Source organism: Labrus bergylta, chromosome 11, assembly GCF_963930695.1.
Source record: "Labrus bergylta chromosome 11, fLabBer1.1, whole genome shotgun sequence".
NCBI classification, from domain to species: Eukaryota; Metazoa; Chordata; class Actinopteri; order Labriformes; family Labridae; genus Labrus; species Labrus bergylta.
The window spans coordinates 9,541,932-9,562,401 of NC_089205.1; the positions used below are offsets into that span (position 1 = coordinate 9,541,932).

Here is a 20,470-nt window from a genome sequence, read left to right on the forward strand (position 1 = left end):
CGTCTGACCAGTTAAAGAGTTTTTACACTGCAGGTCACACGTCCACATTCACACACTGATGGTAGAGGCTGCTGTGTAAAGAGTCCATCAGTATTAACTCATCCATTCATTCATCCATTCACATTCACACACCGCTGAGGAAGCAGCAGGAGCAATCCAGGGTAAAGTGTCTTGCCAAAGGACACATCGGACATGTGGCTGCAGGAGCTGGGCATTGAACCCATGACCCTCCGGTGAGAGACGATGACTCTCAACTGAGCGACAGCCTCCCCATGTTAAGAGGTGAATCTTCTCATTTGCTGTCAAGGTGATGTTTCCTGCCATCACCTGCCCAGAGATACTGCTGAACCTTAAACACCTCAGCTGTTTGACGTGATGAAACCTTACCTGGGTGACGTGCTAATCAAGCACCTGTTAGCCTCTCTTTACTTTCAGTTGTAGAAACCTGCATGCATGGCAGCTACTTTTATCTTAGAAAGGAAGCCACGTTCATGGCTCGTGTCCCTGATAGATAAATAAATAAACTAAAAGATAAATCACGATGCAATGGGTAGTCATGTTTCCTTTATTACTGAAATGTGTTTATGTTTGTAAAACAGCACATAAAGAACATTTCTCTGTGCAAATACATTTGGTACTTCAACAACAACCACAGATTCTCATCAAAACAAACAACATCTTCTAGGTCCTCTGAAATAAATACAATATGCTCACAAACGTCGAAGGTAGACCCCATTACTCGTGTCAAAAAAGAGGGTGAAAGTGCATCATCTTACGGGTGGGGAAAGGTTAAGCAGGATGATTGAAGCAAGCATGAGAGGCAGAAAGACGAGGAGGAGGAGGGTTAGAGACTATGTTTTTGCTTTAGTCTTGTGCAGCGAGGTGGGGACACTGCAAAGTGTGCAAGAGAGGAATAAGTGCCTAAACCACGTCAGGTGTCCGAAGCATCCTCCACATCTTTACTGAAATGCTGACAAAAGGTCAGAGAGCCCGAGTGCACATGCTTCAAGGTTCGTCACACATTTACCGGTACCAGACTCACTTTCACCACACATAAGGTTTTGTTTTTGATCATAAGAGTTGCAAATAAATACTTGTATAGATTGTAGCCACGGTAACACATCACAGAAAAGCCGATTTCACCGACTGGGTTTCTTATTTTGTTCGATGTTTCTGCAGACAGTTTATTACTGAGGGGAAATCTCATGTGAACCAAATTCTTTACAGTTTAAAGTTTGAGGGAATGTTTGTTTTTGCATTTTGTTAGTGCAGGGCTGCACACAAACGTCCTCGGCTTGTGTACTGCAGGTTTATATGCCTCTTGGTGTTTTCAGCCACACAGCTCGGGGGGGGGGGGGGGGGGGGGGGGGCTCTTTAAGCTTCCAGAGGTCATTATGACTCCTGACAATCCCTGACGACACCAAATACATCCTCTGAAACGTTGAAACAGATATCCTGTGTGGCTAAAAGAAGAATAAACCTGCAACATGGCAGCAGCTGATGTTGGCTTTTAGCCTGGATTAGACCTGTTTAACACACACGTCTTCATCACTGATATCTACTCTGACCTCTTTTAAAAGCCTGATCTAATGACCCACATTTATGGTGAATAAAAAAAGGTGCTAACGTGGGATGAGAGGCAGCTCCAGCTGATGGGAAACCCTGTTTTTAACTTCTGACGTGTGAATGATGTGACAGGGAGAGGAACACCCTGCCGACACTTCGGCTGGATGCCGTCTGTGTGTCTGCAGGAGGCCCATGCCGGGAAGTCTTGCTTCAACAAGACGAGGCTTACGTGTCAGAAAACACCATGCCCCCTCTGTAAAAAAGGTAAAAACACAAAGCTTTGACCTTTCTTGAGCCTCACATGCACAGAAGTAGCCACAAAACAAAATAAAAACAGGATCAAAATCCCAACTATCTCTTTGATTCCTGGAAAAGGTGCAGCTTTCATGTTGAGAAAGGAAGCAGTGCCATCCTGGAGGAGGAATTAGAGCACAAGGATTAGATTTCACCAATCCAGAAGAAGCACTCACAACTTCCCCGTGGATTATTTACAGTTTGGATTGTTTTGTACGACTTCTTTGTAGCAGAATTATACCTTTCAAGGCTTCTCAAATACACTAAATGCCTCCTTATAAACCAGAATCCATCCCTTCAATACCCAGAGAATATCTTCACAATACAACAGTGCTATGTTGAGATATAAGAGTGAATCATCATGGACCGTTATCATACAGTGAGTGGCATTGTGGGATATGCATATCATTTATCAGGGTGTCATGGGGAGGATATCAAACCCTGGAAATAAGCACTTCACATTCAGTCTTCATCACACCAACCTCAGCTCAGACCAACACCAAGTCCAAGTCTTACACCAGTTCACCCATCACGATAGCCTACCCGGTCAACTGGGCCTACTGTGGATTCAAGTGCACAAGTTAAGGAAAAGATTCTCAAGGATCATGTCGGCCTATTGCTCCAAACAACATGAAGGCCTTTGGGTGTTTGCTATACTGATAAAAAGGCCATTTTGGACGAGATTTGTTCCTAGAAAAAGTAAAGGGAGCAGGAGTTTCAGGTGTCAGTATTATCCTGCCAATGTGATCACACATCTCCATCACTGCAGCCGGCAGCCTGTCAGGCGTTTCTCCGGGAGTTGCTGGTGGCGGAGGAGCGTCCTGTCTCATGGTCCGGTCTGTATTTGAGCCAGCAGATGAGCCATGTGACGACCACCGAGAACATGGCCAGGATGCTGGCTACCGACAAGCAAATGGGTCCCGCCGGCGAGGGGGGGATGCTGTGACTGTGCACAAAGATCAGGCCCATGAACAGCAGCACCAGCATGGACAGGAAGGAGAAGATCACGCACACGCAGCCGGTGGTCAGAGCCACTCTCTTGCAGCTCTGACAGCTGTCGTAGCGCACAGAGTCCTGGGAGAGGGTCGTGGCCGTGGACACTGTGGTGGACGGGGTCGCCTGGCTGGCGCTGGACGTCCCCGACGCCTCCTCCCGGCGGAGGGCGACGAGGGCTGGGTGCAGCGGGGGAGGGTACGGAGGTAAAGCATCCTGAGGCAGAGGATCCGAGTCGATGTAGAGCGGAAAATCCTCCGTCACCTTTGTGTTGTTGGGCAGGTTTTGTATCCGATAATCCGGCACCGGAGTCCGATGGCGGCAGACGGGGCAGCTGATGCGCCATGGCCGCTCCTCCCGGAGGTGCAGCGTGTTCAGACACTCCTCACAAAACGTGTGCAGGCACTCGAGGATCTTAGGAGCCCGGCGGTCTAGGTCGAAATAATTGTAGCAGATTTTGCATTCGTACTCCTCGTAGGGGAACACCGAAGAGGCCTCGCCGGGGGGTTCCGCTCCGTTTGATGCCAAATCTACCTCTGCCATGTCATCTTTCGCCATTCACATCCTCCGGTGAACACAAAGGGAGCTGGCACACAGATGCTGATGGCGGTGCACGTCTATCCTCCTCTCCCCCCTCCTCTCCCGCGCGCTCATTGAAACGCCATCACCCCGCCAGACATGGTTGTGTTGTTGTTGTTGTTGTTGTTGTTGTTGTTGTTTTATAATCCCCTCCGCGTCCGTTATGCAGAGCGTCTATCTGTCTGCTGCTCGGGCCAAACGATCGGGATCCCGGTTACAAGAAAATAATTATCTGGTGCCTCGGTTGTGTGGGAATAGATGATGTAATGGTGGTGACTCCAGTGCGCGAGCTCATCTGAACATCCCACAACCCAGAGAGAGAGAGCGAGAGAGAGAGAGAGAGAGAGAGAGAGAGGACGCCTTAATGTCCCGGTGAAGAGAGATTGTGTGTGTGTGTGTGTGTGTGTGTGTGTGTGTGTGTGTGTGTGTGTGTGTGTGTGTGTGTGTGTGTGTGTGTGTGTGTGTGTGTGTGTGTGTGTGTGTGTGTGTTGGCCCTGTGGGATAATCTTGACAGTCATGCTCGATCCCTCTTACGTATGGACCCTGTCAGACCACAGGATGCGCTAATTTGGTCAAGTGGCGTCAATCACTGTTTCCTGTAACAACGAGCAGCTAAACTCACACAGTGTGCAGGCTATAAAGCTCCAATAAAGGAAACGCCTGGATTGTCTTACTTTACATATTCGTCAGGAGGCTGACAGCTCACCACATCACTGTGTAATAGGGATAAAGGGAAGTGGCTTTAAAGCTCCTATGAGCAAGTTCTGAAACAGACTGAAATTCATATCTATGTTTCTTTATGAATTAAAAAAGTTAAAAAGCGCATCCACATACATATTGACGAGTTGTTATTTTTAAAGAGGACATATTATCCCCCTTTTGCACCTTTTCAAACAGTCCCCTGTGGTCTAAATGAAACATCTGTGCTGTGCTTTGGTCAAAATATAACATGAATCAAGCACCAGATGAGATTTGTGACCCTGTATAAACCAGCTCTCTTAGAACGCTCCATTTTGGTGTGTGTGTCTCTTTAAATGCAATGAGCCCCCCCCCCCCCCCCTGAGTTTTCCAGGTAGACTTCACTCCTCTGTATTGAGAATAAAAATGACAGACCTGCACAAAAGTTTTGCTCTAGGCTGGGGGTGGAGATACCAGGGGAGGGGAGGGGATTTTTTTTTAACAAGAATCCCACTGTGACATCACAAGGAGAGCACATTTGAAACAGAGCATTTTTCTCTGTGTTGTAAGACTTACACAGAGCACAAACAAAGGACTGGATGGGTTTATTTCACATATTGTGGGTCAGTAGACACTCAGGTTACCCAAATAAATGTTCAGAAACACTGTAGAACAGGATTTTTCAGAATATGTCCCCTTTAATGCTTAAGATCAATGCCGGAAGCAATGGGACTTATGGTACTCCTAAAAAGCTCCTGAAGTTTTTTTTCGGGTTGAGTGTTATGTGTGAAGGTGTAGCGGTTTGGGTCCGTGCCTTTTGGTTAACAGTGTTTGGAGAGCGTTGGAGACGGTAAGTTAGCCAAAGGTTCACAACTACATGTCTACATTTCAGGAGCAGTCCTCCTGAAGTTTTCAGGAGTGCAGATGTGGAAACAACATAAGCGATTGACAGCACTCTGCAGAAACAACAAAGAGTGATACATTGGACTGTTGAAAAGAAAGCATGAAAAACATCACGTACAGATAAGAAGCTCTGCTTTGTCTAAAGGGTTTTTCCAAAATAAGCACAAGCCCGAAGTTTCTCACAGGAGCTCATCATAACAGGGTCATGAGGGGGTGGACGCTCCAGGCCACTCAGCATTGTGCCACAAAAAACACACAGACATGTCACTGTGCAGGTTTGCTGTTTGTAGAACCTCAGACAATAAAATGATTATGATTCCAGGACTAAAAGCTGCTTTATGCTGTTTAATACCTGTCGTAAAAACTCACCAGATGAGACCAGTTCAGCAAGAATATCTGCTCCAAGTTGTGCATGACCTTTAGAAAAATGAACCGCAGGGTCCGTTGCTGCTTGTTTTTAGAGATTTCACTGAGATAACAAAACGGGTCATATGATGTGAAACGTTTCCAAACTGATGCTCAGAAGATTTTGTTTTGAAGATTACAGTGAAGTGGACGTTGTTAAATTGTCAGCGAGCGATCATGTAGGACCGATTAGATCACTAGTTTAGAAGAGTTAAGTCACTGGAAGAGGAAAACAAGACGCATCATTGTCGTTGTTGTCACATGTTTCATAAAGTTACATCACCTGTGTGTGGCCGCAGCTGGTTTCAGCTTTTTCTTTCACATAATAACTCGATCTTTATGTGAGGGATTTTAAACGTACGCTTTTGAAGATTTTAAAGATGGAGTCTGTAGAAATGTTTGTAAAGAGAAAAGACATCAAAAGACAACATTCAAACTGGGCCCCTCCCCCGCAGAAGCTCACACTCACTGCAGGAGAAAGTGTGTACGTTTACTGTTTGTACCTACACTGCAAGCTAGCACAAGAAATGAACTTGTTATCAGAAAAGCAGCGTTGATATCCCTAAACGAGAAGATAAATACGTCGAGATCAAGAAAATAACAGAAATCCAATTTAAAATTATACACAGGCTCCACTACTCGAAAGAAAAACTACACAAAATATACCCGGAGATATCGCCTAAATGTGATAGATGCCAGTCTTCTGTGGCAACTCTTCTTCATAGTTTTGCTTTATGTCCAAGGATTAAATCTTTCTGGATTGATATCTGCAAAATTATGTCTGAGGTCATGAATACTTCAATTAAACCAGAGCCTCTGCTCATCATTCTTGGAACATCTCTGACCTTTAGAGAACTAATTGCAACACAGCGGTACTTTCTCTCTTATTGTCTTATAACGGCAAAAAAATTAGTTCTTACTTTGTGGAAAAGCGCAACTGTTCCTACCTCTAAAATGTGGTTAGAGAATCTAACTAACACTCTCCATTTGGAAAGGATAAGATATGTTCTGAAGTTCTGCTGGCCGAATACAACAGTCCTCGTCCGAGCACACACTGTACAACAATTGAGATGGTTGAAGAGTGAATGTCTCTAAGGGTTGTGGGGGGTAAAGGTTGGGTGGGTGGGTTTTTTATTTCTTATTTTAGTATTATTTGTACTCTGTTTGTTTCTCTGTTCTTTACATTGCATGTTATTGCACTTTATTTCTTAACTACCTTATCTAAATATTACCTCTGTGCCTATCAATATATCTGTGCTTCAAATAACATCAGGGTTACATGCACAATTGTAATAACTATAAAAACGAGTCTGGAATGTATTGTTGAATGTATGTCCGATTTACTTGCTCAATAAAAGATATTTGAATTAAAGAAAATAACAGAAATAAAGTTATCACAGGAAAATGGAGTAAAATAAAATGTTTGCCTGCTTGGGGCTTCCGTAGAACATGAGGGGCTCTTAACTACAGAATAAATAGACCTATGATTGTTCCTCACAGTCACACTTCAACAATCAACCTTTTTATTCACGAGCAGGTACATTTAGAAAAGAAAAAAAACATGTCATATGCCTTTATTTAACCAGCACACCCAAACCCATTCTTTCTCACGGAAAGGTGAGAAATCGTTGCTGTGCTTGCTGAACAATCCCAATCCAAAGGTCAGACTCCCCAGTACAACCAGTTCAACTCCCTCCAAGCCCGGCCCCTCTGCGCACACCTGTCGCGCACAGCAGCCGCACCTGTCTGGAGCTCAGTCCCATCCCGGACCGGGCACACACATCACCTTTCTTTGCCTCACCTGCTCAGGGAACACAGCAGCACGCTCCTACTACTACTATTACTACTACTACTACTACTACTACTGCTACTGCTACTTCACCTGTGTCTCTGTCACCTGACACGCTGGAGCTCCTGGCTTACCTGCATGGTTCGGAGCTCGTGGCCCGGTTCCAGAGACGATGCGGACTCTTTCTAGTCGACGCCACGAATCACAGTCAAGGGAGCACGCGCTCTCACCTCACCGGAACCCCGGACCATGCAGACAGATCACGTGAGAGAAGATTGGACCGCCAGGATAGGAATTCAAATTATACTCACAAGGGGAACGGATGTGCCTCTGCAGTAAGTCGCGAACTGAAGTCGACCTTCTCTAAAATCGAGTGCATTCAACATTTAGCAATCATTTAGATTAAAAATAGAAACCCAGATGTTAACAGGAGTGAGGAAGCCTGTCAGTAAAATGAACAAAGCACAATCTTTAGGACCTTGAAACAGGCTGAAGCAGGTTTCAGGTTTCTTTGACTGCAGAACTTGCTAAAACACACATTTCCATTTATTTAGAGAGTATGCAAACCAAACTGTGACTGGCTTTTCTCGTTTTTCTGGGCGTCTCTCTGCAGATCCGCACAATGACAAGCTGTGAGGGATGTTTACATTCTTGTCCGTGACCGTCTCCCTTTCATTTGACTAACATTTTACTATGCCTGTTACCAAAGTGCAAATGATCAAATCCAAGTTGTATTTTGGTTGTATAGGACTTTATGATCCATGGATAATGTAAATGCAGCTTTGGCGTGTAATATTTATCAATCAAAAGGAGCATTTTTCATTTTTCTGCTGTTGACAAAGGGCCAAAGCTGCAATGTTTTCTTTAGCTTTTATATTAGGAATATTGAATCTCTTTAAAGGGAACTTATTTTAAAGATATTATTTTTGAGGGCCTTTTCACCTTTATTGGAAATAACAGCTGAAGAGAGACAGGAAGTGTTGAGAGGAGAGAGAGGGGGATGACATGCAGTAAAGGGCCGAGGTCGGATTCTAACCCACGGCCACTGCAATGAGGAATACAGCCTCTGTACATGGGGCGCGCCACATAACCGGCTATCCCCATGGAAGTCAATCATTCTAACCCCACGAATGTCACCTTACGTCTCAGAAGTGCTAACATGGGTCCAGACCTTTTAATCTGACAGCACAGAGTTGACTGATTCATCCGGCATCAGCCATCTGTGTTGATTAATTAAGGCCAAGAGTTTTGCATAATTAGGGGAGTGGCTGATATGACTTTCAGGGTGGCGAGTTGCAGCTGTTTGCCTGGAAGATGCTAAGTCCCCGTAAACATCAAACACTTCACACGTGTTCCGTTTTCAAGACAAGAAAATCCCTTCTTGGATCGTGATAGAGTAAACTTTATGGTTTTGACGTCTGTATGATACTATTTTTCAAATCTTATTTATAGGCGTTTTAGGTTTGTGTCGGTGGTAGCGAGGAACTGTCCATGTACAGAGCGTCTCCATGACAACAATGAAAGGTGTTACACCTGTTCAGTAAGAGACACTCAGAGGTTTTGTACAGCACTCAGTGTAGCTGATTTTTTTTTTAAATGGTGGTTTGTGTAAGTCCTGTGGGTGTGAAAGAAGTGTCACAGGGGTCTGATGAAATAAGCTAACCAGCTGTTTTATGTTGTGAAGGATCAAGTCTTTGGACTCCTCGTCCTCTGCTTCAAGATAATCTCTTATGGGTCCCTTACAGGAGTACAATCCTAAATTGTGCTTGGAGTTTGTTTGTGTGCAGCTAAATAAAGAAGTCAAATATATTTTGATTAGCTGGCTGGCATATATGGTCAAACGTCGCCTTAAGGTAAATAGGGCAAAGTGTGTCGGCTAACATGGGGTGTGACTGCAGCGTTTGCTGATAGATGTAATCTAGAGATAGTAATCTCTGATGCCATTCCAGGAGCCGCTTGTTCCAGAAGCAGAGATACTTAATGTTTTTTCTGATCTGCAGGGCTGCAGCAGGCCGCAGTACGAGGTGAGGAACCTGATACTTCACTATCTCTTCCTGTTGTCGGCAGGCCTGGGCCACGAAATCTTCTACATCACCTGTCTGCCCTGCATACACTGGAACCTGGACCCGTTCCTGTGCCGACGCCTCGTCAACATGTGGACAGTAAGTCACACCTCCAGAGATAATGTGTGTGTGTGTGTGTGTGTGTGTGTGTGTGTGTGAGAGCCAGATCACCACAGCGCACACAAACCAAATGTCCGTCCGCTTCACAATGCCACCTCTATTTTCTGTCTCTATCGCCCTCTCTTCACCTTTCAACCTCCTTTCATCCCGTGACCTGTCTCTGACACCAACTTGTCCATATATCCCCGGGCATGAGGGGCCACTGGGGCCAGCCTGACCGCGGCCCCTGACATGGTGAGAGGCCTCACATGAGGACACATCAGTGGGGAAAGAGTGTTCGGATCACCCCTTAGATGTTTATTCTGACAGGATCCAGCACACTACCACAAGAGACCCTGAAAACATCATGTCAAATGTGATCCCAGAAGGAATGTATTTGACAGAGACAAACTGGCAGACACAGACAGCCCCCCCCCCCCCCCATCCCAAAGTGTGCGTGTGTGTGTTTTTGTGCCCTTTGTGTCCCTGCCCTGAGCACTTGGTGGGTGCCCTGTGTCTGAACCCCTCGTTTGGCCCCCCAGGGTAAGAGATACCATTCTTCTGGCATCCCGGCTGCACCAGGCCCCTGTGTGAACTCCTTCCAACACACATAAACACCAACACACACACATGCTCACACTCCCCACCTCGCCCTCTAAACACACTCATTGCCCTCCCTCTAGTTAGACATTACCAGCTTCCCTCTGTGTTCTCCTCCCCCTGGTCTTCCAGCCGAGTGTTTTATTGGCCTCATCAAGCCCTGAGCTTTCTCTCTCTTTGGACCCAACATTTGGTCTGTCAGCCCTCGGGGTGCTTCACCCTCCACTTCTGACTTCTAACAGCACCCTGCCATTGTGCGGGTGGAGTTATCTGAGGTTCACGCGGGGCAGTGCACTTATTCTCCTCTGTGCTCACACTCAAAACTGGCAACTCATGCCAGCGACTGAAGTGCACACATGCAAATTAAGACTTGTGTGCATGAGAAAAGACATTACAGGCCAAATCAATGACAGAGACACACACACATTCTCCACACATGTCCCTTTGTGCCCTTAACTCCTCCCTTTGCCTTTACTTTGAAGGTTGACTTTGGATGACTTAGAGCGCAGCAACTGTCTTTAACCATATGGTCGTGAATTACTTACAGTGTTGTATTCTTGTAGCAGAGTGTTATGCAAATCGTATGCTGTTTGGAATATAAAAAAAACCCAAGATGTTCTTTGACATAACGACATGCAGGACGTACACTGTGATGTGGATAGCTGCAGAATGTCAAGAGAGAAACTGCACATCATGCTTTCAATCATGACAACACATTTGAGTTTCATCCAGTGATTAAACTTCACTTTACTACCACATAACATTGAGCCTTAGTCAGTCCTGGAATAACCTTATAAAGAGAGATTGCATGTGGATGCAGAACCTGCAGGCACGTGACACGATGTTTGGGATACTGGTTTCCATTTGTTGTCCATTTAGCTTTATCAACGAGCATTTTTGTGTGCTGTAGCTTCATGGAAACAGTCGGCCTGGAGGGTAAAAGAAGCAGAAATGCAATTCCAGAATCCATGGGTTGTTAGCGGAGTTATTTAGCTTTTTTAAAACATGTTGTGTTTGACCGATGGTTGATGTGATCAAGTTAGCATGTAGCATTAGCATTACTCTAACAGAGCCACTATAGCTAGAAGAAGTTTTGTTCTAGATAATATATAAAACATCAATTCCTATCCAACCATCTGCTTTAAATTTTGTTGTTTTAGTAGATTGAGTGATTGATCATGCAATAAAAACTGTTCTTAACTCTGGAAAAGATTTCTTGAGGTAATATATGTTTTTCATAAAAATCATAAAAGAGCACAAGAACTCTTCAAAGTAAGAGTCGCTAATTAGCAATAAGCTAGCATAGAGTCTGAGCCCCACTTTCAAGATGGAGACATATGAAGTTGAGCTAAATTGTTGAGCCATGCTGGGGGAGTTGGTATATTGGCTCAGTGGTGATATTATAGGATGTATTGTAGGTTCTCGAGGATAGCCGGAAACGAGGGTGGAAAGCAAACTGTTACCCGGTTGAGGTAGGCAGCGGAGGCTTTGCAGGCCGCTCTCTCTGCAGAGTCTACACCCTGCAGGGTATGAGAGGGTCGCTGAGGAGAACAGTCATCAGGACTCAAACAGAGGCAGCAGAGAAAGCCTATCTCTGCTTCTGGAACAAGCGGCTCCTGGAATGGCATCAGAGATTACATCTATCAGCAAAGGCTGCAGTCACACCCCATGTTAGCCGACACACTTTGCCCTATTTACCTTAAGGAGACGTTTGACCATATATGCCAGCCAGCTAATCAAAATATATTTGACTTCTTTATTTAGCTGCACACAAACAAACTCCAAGCACAATTTAGGATTGTACTCCTGTAAGGGACCCATAAAAAAAGGGGGTATTCATGGCCTAATGCTGCTGGGACGACAAGTCCGGAGCTTGATCAACCCCGGCTGGGTCACCTGGGTGAGGGTGTATGATGTTGTGGGACCCGAAACACCCAATGAACCCAGGAAACATCACTGATGATGCGTCCCAGCGCAGCTGTAGGATGTATCTTTGATCAAAAAGCGACTCTTACTTCTCTTAAGAAACATATTGTTTAGTTCAAAAGAGCAGCAAGCAGCCACGACTCCCGTAAAAGCAACCATTCAAATCAACTTCTGTAACAGGTGTTTACGAGTTTGATAAAATGTGAGTTTCAGATATTTTACTGCATATTTGTGAACAGATTTGACCCTGACAGTAAAGTTTAGTATCATCTGTGTCGGAGAGAATATTCCCACTTTCGTTCTTGAAACATAGATTAATATCAGTCGTGTGTTATTTGGCTTGCATGTTAGCCTCTCTCTCCCCACACACAGTGACTCCCATCCACATGTTGACAGATCAAAGTCCAAAGCTGCACTTGCCTCCATCAATACACTTATTCACTAGGAAACGCGCACTTTGGTCCATCTAACCCTCCGTGTGTGTGCGTGTGTTTTGTGTGTGCGTGATGTCTTTAACTCTCCCTTAATGAGACCATCACGTCCTTTGAAGTGACTCGCACAAAGACACCAATGAGACACTGCTCACACTGGAGCCAGTTGAATATGATGTTTGTGTGGATGGTGAGGGCAGGGGGCGAGGCGAGGGTTTTCATATCATGCAAGCACTCAGACTGGTTGGCAGATTCATTGTTTGAGGGCAGAGGGAGAACGCAGTGGATGGTGTTCACACAGAATGGCTTGTTGTGCAGTGAATGGATGGGGCCAGACATGCTTAATGGCTTTACCATTGTTTGTCCTCTGTTTATTGTGCACCAGTTATTCTGTCTGGCTATGTGTGTGTGTGTGTGTGTGTGTGTGTGTGTAGGTGGTACAGTGTAGGTAGAGGCAGATACTTTCATTTTAAGCTTTACATTCAGACACAAGTAAAGAGCCATGGGAGGAAACTAGACCTCTAGAAAGAACAATGAGGTAGCAGTGGCCTTCAGCGAAGCGGTCATTTTTAAAGTCAGAAACGTCTGTGTCTAAGTGGGCTGACAAGATGGTGGAGGGTTAAGGGCTTTGATGACTCATCTGTTTTTTGATTTGATGAAGGATAAGAGTTATTCACAATAAGGCGTGTAGCTGACCTGATTGACAGGCGGGCGAGGTGTAACGGTTTGTCAGAAGGCTTAAAACCCGCCTCAGCTCCAGCTCTCAGCCTGTCGTTAGGTTGACTGAAAGTTAGACTGAGACAGCATCTCCAGCATGGAGACCGCCATCGATGGGACTCCAGCGCCCCCTGCAGGAACAGACGGGTGATGTTGCCATTATTAACGGTCTATGCCCACAGCCTACAATGCTTAAAAGTAGATGGACAACTCTGTCTGGGGCTTTAAAGGAAGCACATGAATATATCAGAAATCAAGTCTATCCTGTGTAAATGTGTCTCTGAGTCATGACTGTCTACAATGAGTGAGAAGCTCGAGTCCTGCTGGCTGTGTTGTTGTCAGAGCCGTGTTTACATGGACGGGACGGCCGGCTCCTCCCCTTGAGTATAAAAGCTGTTTTAGTCAAGGACTGGAGAGAAGAAGAACATACTCACTGATTATTTGGATGTTAGTAAGAGTTTTTAGATCACGGTCATTCTGTGTCAGTTTACATGCAATGTGAAGCTACGAGCTAACTACAGAGCGCTAACATTAGCATGCTAACACAACGATGCAGGACACAGGTGATCGCTGCTCAAGCAAAGAACAATTTTGTCTGGTGCTTGCGCTTAATGGAGCTTCATTATGGTGCGTACCATTCGCTAACTCCTTTATGCGAGGGGGGGGGGGGTGGATGTGTGCCGCTCGAGCGGAGGCCTCAGTATGGAGGAGGTGTGGCCAAACAGCAATTTGTTTTGGTTTCATGCTGGAGCTCAAGGGCGACATCTACTGGACCAAAAAGCCGCACATTATTCCTTTAAAGCACCTTAGAACACAAATAAGACAGTATCCGAGCTGGAAGCTGTGCGCTCACATAGCATGAATATTGGAGGAAGATGGAGAGTGGTATAGCCTAACGCCGTCCTCAGTTTAAAAAAAACATTCACGAGAACAACTGAAACTGTTTTATGCGTGAAAGGCCATAAACGCCATAATTCAGCAGGACTGTCCGAGCTACAGCCTCACAGAATCTCTTAGTGTGTGACACGATGCAGTGTGATAATAAGCGAGGTATGCTTTTAGATGTATTTTGGAGAGAGTCAGGTTATCTGTTTGTCTAGAAGTCTATCTCATCCTCTGTCATTATCTGTGTGACGCTCTGCGACTACAAATCGCCACACTAACAGCAGGTCAGAAGACATACTTTTATATCTCACTCGCCATGGTAACAAGCATCTCCTGATTGCAGTGTGGTAATAACCACCTCTCCATTCTCTCCCTTAAACACACACATTAGTGTCCTGCTCGCTCGCTGCAGCCTGCCTCCCTGCTCCTCGCTAAGACAGCCATTCATTAAATATACAAGGCAGAGCTTTAAATAAACCCGGAGCTGGAGCAGGCTGCCCCTCCGAGGGCCGCTGGGGATCTCATGAAAGAGAATAGGCAGCACATTTGGCAGGACACGCATACCAACCTATACACCACCACACACACCTTGGCACCAAGTGTATTATAGTGTCAAGAGCCCTCTGTCTGAACCAGCCAGATGAAGACGCTGTGTCAGCACCCCCACCCCTTCAATTCTCAGTTTCTTACAATAGATCTTGTTTCTGTGCGACTGCAGCATCTGCGCTGTAGACCAGGCTGGGTCCCCACTATAGTATGAAGTGGAGTATGAAGATAACTAATTTATATGTGTGTGAATGGTTTTAGAGCTCAGCATAAACTGGATTTTAGTTCCTCTACTCATTATTTTATATTTCTCTTCCTCATCTGTGATTTCTGCTTTTTCTCCAGCAATCTTCTGTTGTCTCTTCTGCTGTTTACTCACCTTTTTGGATGTATTCCTTTGAGATAAAGATGTACAATCATCTAAACAAACAATAATAAAGGTTCAATATTTCACTGGCATTTTTTAAAGGTCACATATTCTCCTCCTCTTCAATCAGTTTAAGTAAGTCTCAGAGCTCCTCAAAATATGTCTGTAAAGTTTCTAGTTCTAAATCCATTCTGATCCTGTATTTGATCATGTCTATAAACCCCTCTATTTCAGCCCTGCTCAGAACAGGCTGTTTCTGTGTCTGTAGCTTTAAATGTAAATGAGCTGTGTCTGACCACGCCCCCTCTCTGGAAGGGCTTGAGTGTCTCGGGCTTTCTCGTTCCATGTCCTATTGTTTACGATGAGAAGGCAGACTCAGAGGGCAGAACAAACACCTAGCTGTGGGAGTGTCACCCACCTGGGGGAGGAGTTACTGCCCTTTGTGATGTCATGAAGGGAAAACCTCCAAACAGCCTGTTTGAGCACACATTTTCTGAAAAGTGGAGCAGGCAAAAGACAGAGAGGATGGACTTTTCCTATCATTGGGGGGTTTATTGACAGACTAGGGACACATATTAGTGTTAGAGAAACATGGGGAAGAGGATTTTACAGAATATGTGACCTTTAAGTTTTAAGACATCTGATTTATTTCAATCAAAATTACAGAATACAAGAGTAAATTTAAAGCTTGATCCAAAGGAAACTGGACTGGTTGAAGATCTTGTTCAGGATCTTCGACCAGTCCAGTTGCCTGTAGGTCAAGCTTCCAATTTACCCTGAGAACCTACACAGAATACCGGAATAAGCTTACCTGGCTTTGAGCATATCAGCATTGAGTCTTATGAGGATTGACTTACTTTCAGAGGAGGACCCAAGTGGCGGCTCACGGTACTGCAGTTTTGGGCTCTTCCACATTGGCTTTGGTACCAGAGGTGGATGCTTGGTGTGACTTTGCCTCCAAGAGACTCACCCCCCTCTGTCCTCTCTCAGGTGGTGATGTACATCGGCCAGGTGATGAAAGATTTACTGAAGCTGCCTCGTCCTCTCTCGCCCCCTGTGGTCAAGCTGGAGACGCGCGTCGATGCCGAGTACGGACTGCCCTCCACCCACGCCATGGCTGCCACGGCGATCTCCTTCACACTTTTATTGAGCGCTCCGTCCAGGATACAGGTGAGAGTCGCCTACAGCTGTGATGATTCTTGTGTAAGAAGTATGTGATGCCTCTGTCCAGTAAACGGACCATGGGAGGGTCCAAACATGTATTGCGGAGGAAGCCTCTGTCCCCCCAGGACCCACAAAAGGAGGGTATGAATTGCTTCAGTTTTATCTACACACCATTGAATAAACTATCTCAATAGGATGCTTTTATTTTCATTTAACTAATATGTGAAAAAAAGTTTTCGACAACCCCAGAGCAGGGGCCCCCCTGAGATCTTTGGCGCCCTCCCTCGGGGGCTTGGACCCCAGGTTGGGAGCCAAGGACATGAGATTCGTAGTACACAGCTCTGGAAAATGTATGTAGATTTACAGTGAAGAAGAAGCTTACCTGCTTACCTGCTCGATGTTGAACCATCGTTGACCATGGTTCAATTTTCCAGGATTAGTAGAGTAGAACCAGAAAGATTGAACGGCAACATGCGCAGAAAACTGACAAGTAGCTGCAACATATTTAGAGATGGCTTTAACATCAATAGTCAGAACTCATTACCATGAGCATCGATATTACTGCCATCGCTGACAGAAACCTAATCAGAGCATGGAAGCCGAGTCTGAAGTGGAGGTTGAACGTAATTGTGTCCTATCTAATTACCGCTGAGTTTATTCGATTATTTTAAAGCTCCTGTTCAGAGTTTTTAGCTCGTTATGAATCACACTGAAATTCAAACTACTGCACCTAAACGAGCTAAAACAAACCAAACCATCAGCCACAAGATCAACCGTTTCTATATGGTTATTTGAAAAGCTTGTATCGATAGGTGTGAGACAAAGTGAGTGACGAACTGGCTTCTAATTTAAAATGGACGTATTAAATCATAATGGGCATCAGTCAGATATGGAGCCCCGTTTCCACCGGGTGGTCCGGTTCAGTTTGGCTCAGTACGGTTCACATTCATTGGTGTTTCCACTGTGAAAAGTTGGAATGGTACCAAAATAACCGATACATACCTTCCTACATTTTTGCACCCCTTCTTTTGGGGTGCTAAGCATACCCGTCCAACCCTAAAGGGTGGAGCTAGACACACTGCCGTCCTTTGATTGGTAGAAACAGTCGTCACTTCCTGTGCGACAGCGGTAATAAAAGGCAAATGCTCCATGTTTAAATTTCCAGTGGATTTGAGGGTCCTTTGAGGCACCTGACGTCCTCAGAGGTGCTGACCTCTGCTGGACGTCCTCCATTGCTGCCCTTTGTTTACTGTGTCGCGTTGTTCTTTTTTTTTTTTAAAGATGTATTTTTTGGCTTTTTGTGCCTTTTATTAGAGAGATAGGACAGTGGATAGAGTCGGAAATCAGGAAGAGATTGTGGGGAATGACATGCGGGAAAGGAGCCACAGGTTGGATTTGAACATGGGCCGCCCGCTTGGAGGACTACAGCCTCCATACATGGGCCGCGCACACTAATCACTGCGCCACCAACGCCGATTTTACAGGACAAGATCAGCACAGAGATCAGAGGTTCAGCTTCAGCTGTGGGCGTGACGTCAGACGGCGTTTGGGTGTGCATGGAGCAGTTTGAGGAAAGGCCCTCTGAGTGGGATGAAGGGAGTGGCCCCGCTGTCCATCACACAGTCCTGACCAAGCTGTTGGACAATGGGCAGGGAGGGGCGGGGCCAGCAGTCACCATCAGTCACCATCAGCCACACCCGTCGAGCTGCTATTTGGTCTCCTGATGGACTCGACTGAGTCAATGACTGTCAGTCCACGTCTCCACCTCCCCCCTCCTCCTCCTGACTCCTCTCCTCTTTATCTCTGCCTCTCTTCTGCCAAGTCAATAAAACACTGAGAGGCTCAATCATAGGCTGTCTTTAACGTGGCGCTGTGTTTTAAAGAAGAACTGAGAGAGCAGTTAGTAGTTTACGGCCTCTTCGGCTCTCAGCTGTCACATCGGATCTTGGAGTGGCATTCACAAGGTCAGAGAAATCCTCTCAACAACCCCGAGACACTTCCTGTACAGTAAGAACTAAACCGCCTGACATTCCCCGAGGATTCCCCTGAAAGAAAAGACCACGCATAGCTTTAGATGAGTGGCCGGCTGTAACAGAGGCTCCTGAAAAGCCACAAGGCCTCGGGGCAGCTTGGCCAGTTCCCGGAGCAGGTCGGAGGTCCCGACAGTCAATCACAGAGTGACCCCCCCCCTGTCCCCGGCATCCTTTGTGGCCATTCAAAATAACCCCTCTCTTCATGAACTACCAGTGAATAGGCTTCCAGCTGCAAAAGACAGGAAAAGACACAGAAAAAAAGGCAAGAGAGGAGGAGGAGGAGGAGGAGGGGAGGGGAGGGGAGGGGAAAGGGGGGGGCGGAGGAGGTGAATGAATACACAAGGCTCTCTTCTCACTGTTATTGAAATGGAGGGGGGAACAAAACCTGCCGCCGTAGGTAAAAGAGGGAGGGTAGAGAGGATGGAGAGACAGTAGAGGGACAAAAGGAGCAGTGACTTGATGGCAGGCGCTACGTCAACGGCGCAGAATGGAAAAGTGGCGGGGAGAGGAGCTACGCGTCGCTTTTAAGAGGACTGACGAGTGGATGAAATGTGAACACACAACGGGGAGAAAAGGAAGTTTAAAAAAAAAAAAAAAAGGCTTAAATAATAAATGTTCTGTAAGGGATGTGAGGATTCAGGACTATAGCCCCCCCCCCCTCCCCTCATCAGGGAGGCTTGTGTGTGTTGATTGTCTTCATATCTGTGATGGTTAGAGATGCTGCTGTGTGTGTTTCAGTTCCAGTTCGAGGTGGGTCTGCTGCTCGCCGTGACGCTGTCTTCCTTGGTGTGTCTGAGCCGCCTTTACACCGGCATGCACTCAATTTTGGTGAGCTAGTCCTTCTGCCACACACAACCTACTACAGCATGAAACATTCAAGCTCAACTCTGGATTCATAATTCATATTAGTGTCTGCTTAACTGTCTGACTGTGGCTTCCATCCAACTCTTAATGCTGCATTCACTCTCTGTTACCTTCCTCTCATTTCAAAATCTTCATGCCATTTTATTTACTCTAGTCATGTATTAGATTAGGGTTATTTTTAATGTACAGGTTACAAGTGACTGATCATTGTAGCAATATCATCTTAGTAATAAAAAAGCATTTAAAGGTCCAATCAGACTGAAATGATAAAGTGAGCTTACTATATGATCAGACATTAAGGAAACCTCCTGGTCCTGAATGCTCTGGATTTGTTTGGACCAGAGAAGGTAGGCGGTTTTAAGACACCCCCACACGGCTGTTTTGGACGCCCCTCGGTTTGCCAGATATGAGAGCAGTTATCAGGTCAAACCAACAGGTGTTGCAGTGATGGAAGCGGGCAAGAGAAGTGGTTCAGATAGAAGTGATTGTACCCGACCTAAAAAGCCTCTGCATGTTTCTAATAAGCTCCACGAGCAGAAACGTGCTCAAACTAGGATCAATATTGGAGATGCTTTTGAAAAATGGAGAGAGGTTAGAACACAGAAAGGTTTACAGACCGATGCAGAGCTGGATAAACACTGAAGCTTCAGTGTCCACCACATGGCAACCTGTGTGATCATCGACTCTAGAGAGGAGGGGACGGGGGGAGACAGATCTCTACAATGTTTAGAATTTAGACTGCAGTACCCATTTTAAACACTAGGTGTCAGAGTTACATACTACTCCTTTAAATTATCCATTCCTGATTTGTTGTCGTGAACTTCCTTTGTTTAATATTCTCCTTACTCTGATTTCAGGATGTGGTATGTGGTGCTCTCATCTCATTCGTCCTCCTGTATGTCACCTACCCGTACTGGGAAACTCTCGACCACTTCCAGCTCAGCAGCCCCATCTCCCCCGTCGTGGGGTTGTTACTGCCCCTGTTCCTCAGCTACACATACCCGGAGCTGGACCGTTACACCACCACACGAGGGGATACGACCACCATTCTCGGAGCAGGCGCCGGCTGTTCAATTGGATACTGGGTGAACGAGCAGCTGGGGCAGACTTTTGAGCCCCAGGGGGAGTTACCTGTACCTCTACCCACTCTGACAGTAGCTGCACTGCCACTGGGTTTTGCACGCTTCCTCCTGGGCATCGTAGTGTTACTGGGAACTCGGCAGGTTGTAAAGACTTTGAGCCTGCGGTTGTTGTACTGGTGGTACAGGGTGCCAAAAAATGACGACAGCGCCAGGAGGAGGAGGGAGATTGAGGTGCCGTCTAAGTTTGCCACATACACGTCTGTCGGACTTGTCAACTCTATACTGGTCAACAGAATTTTCCTTCTGCTGGGGCTTTGACAAGGAAAACAAGAATGTACAGTTTGAAGATGTGAAACTGCAACCACCTCATATTTATTTACGAGAATCAAATGATCTTTTATACATAACTTTTGCTTGTGATGATTCTGTGCTGGCTGAAAGCAAATTAAAGTTTTGCTCAAATATTCCAGTTTCATCCTGATTCTG

The 20,470-nt window shown here is 45.8% G+C and overlaps 2 protein-coding genes across 2 annotated transcripts; one reads left to right on the forward strand and one right to left on the reverse strand.

Moving 5' to 3' along the window:
• Positions 1-1,363: 1,363 nt before the first annotated feature.
• Positions 1,364-4,211, reverse strand: LOC114920401 (RING finger protein 228). The gene has a single exon (XM_029277895.2). It carries the CDS (start codon positions 3,409-3,411, stop codon positions 2,641-2,643), a length of 771 nt encoding a protein of 256 aa, XP_029133728.1. The 5' UTR covers positions 3,412-4,211; the 3' UTR covers positions 1,364-2,640.
• A 5,025-nt stretch (positions 4,212-9,236) lies between these two features.
• Positions 9,237-20,448, forward strand: sgpp2 (sphingosine-1-phosphate phosphatase 2). The gene is made up of 4 exons (XM_029277898.2): positions 9,237-9,369; positions 15,832-16,011; positions 18,777-18,866; positions 19,760-20,448. Exons 1-4 carry the CDS (start codon positions 9,361-9,363, stop codon positions 20,300-20,302), a joined length of 822 nt encoding a protein of 273 aa, XP_029133731.2. The 5' UTR covers positions 9,237-9,360; the 3' UTR covers positions 20,303-20,448.
• The last annotated feature ends 22 nt before the right edge of the window (positions 20,449-20,470 follow it).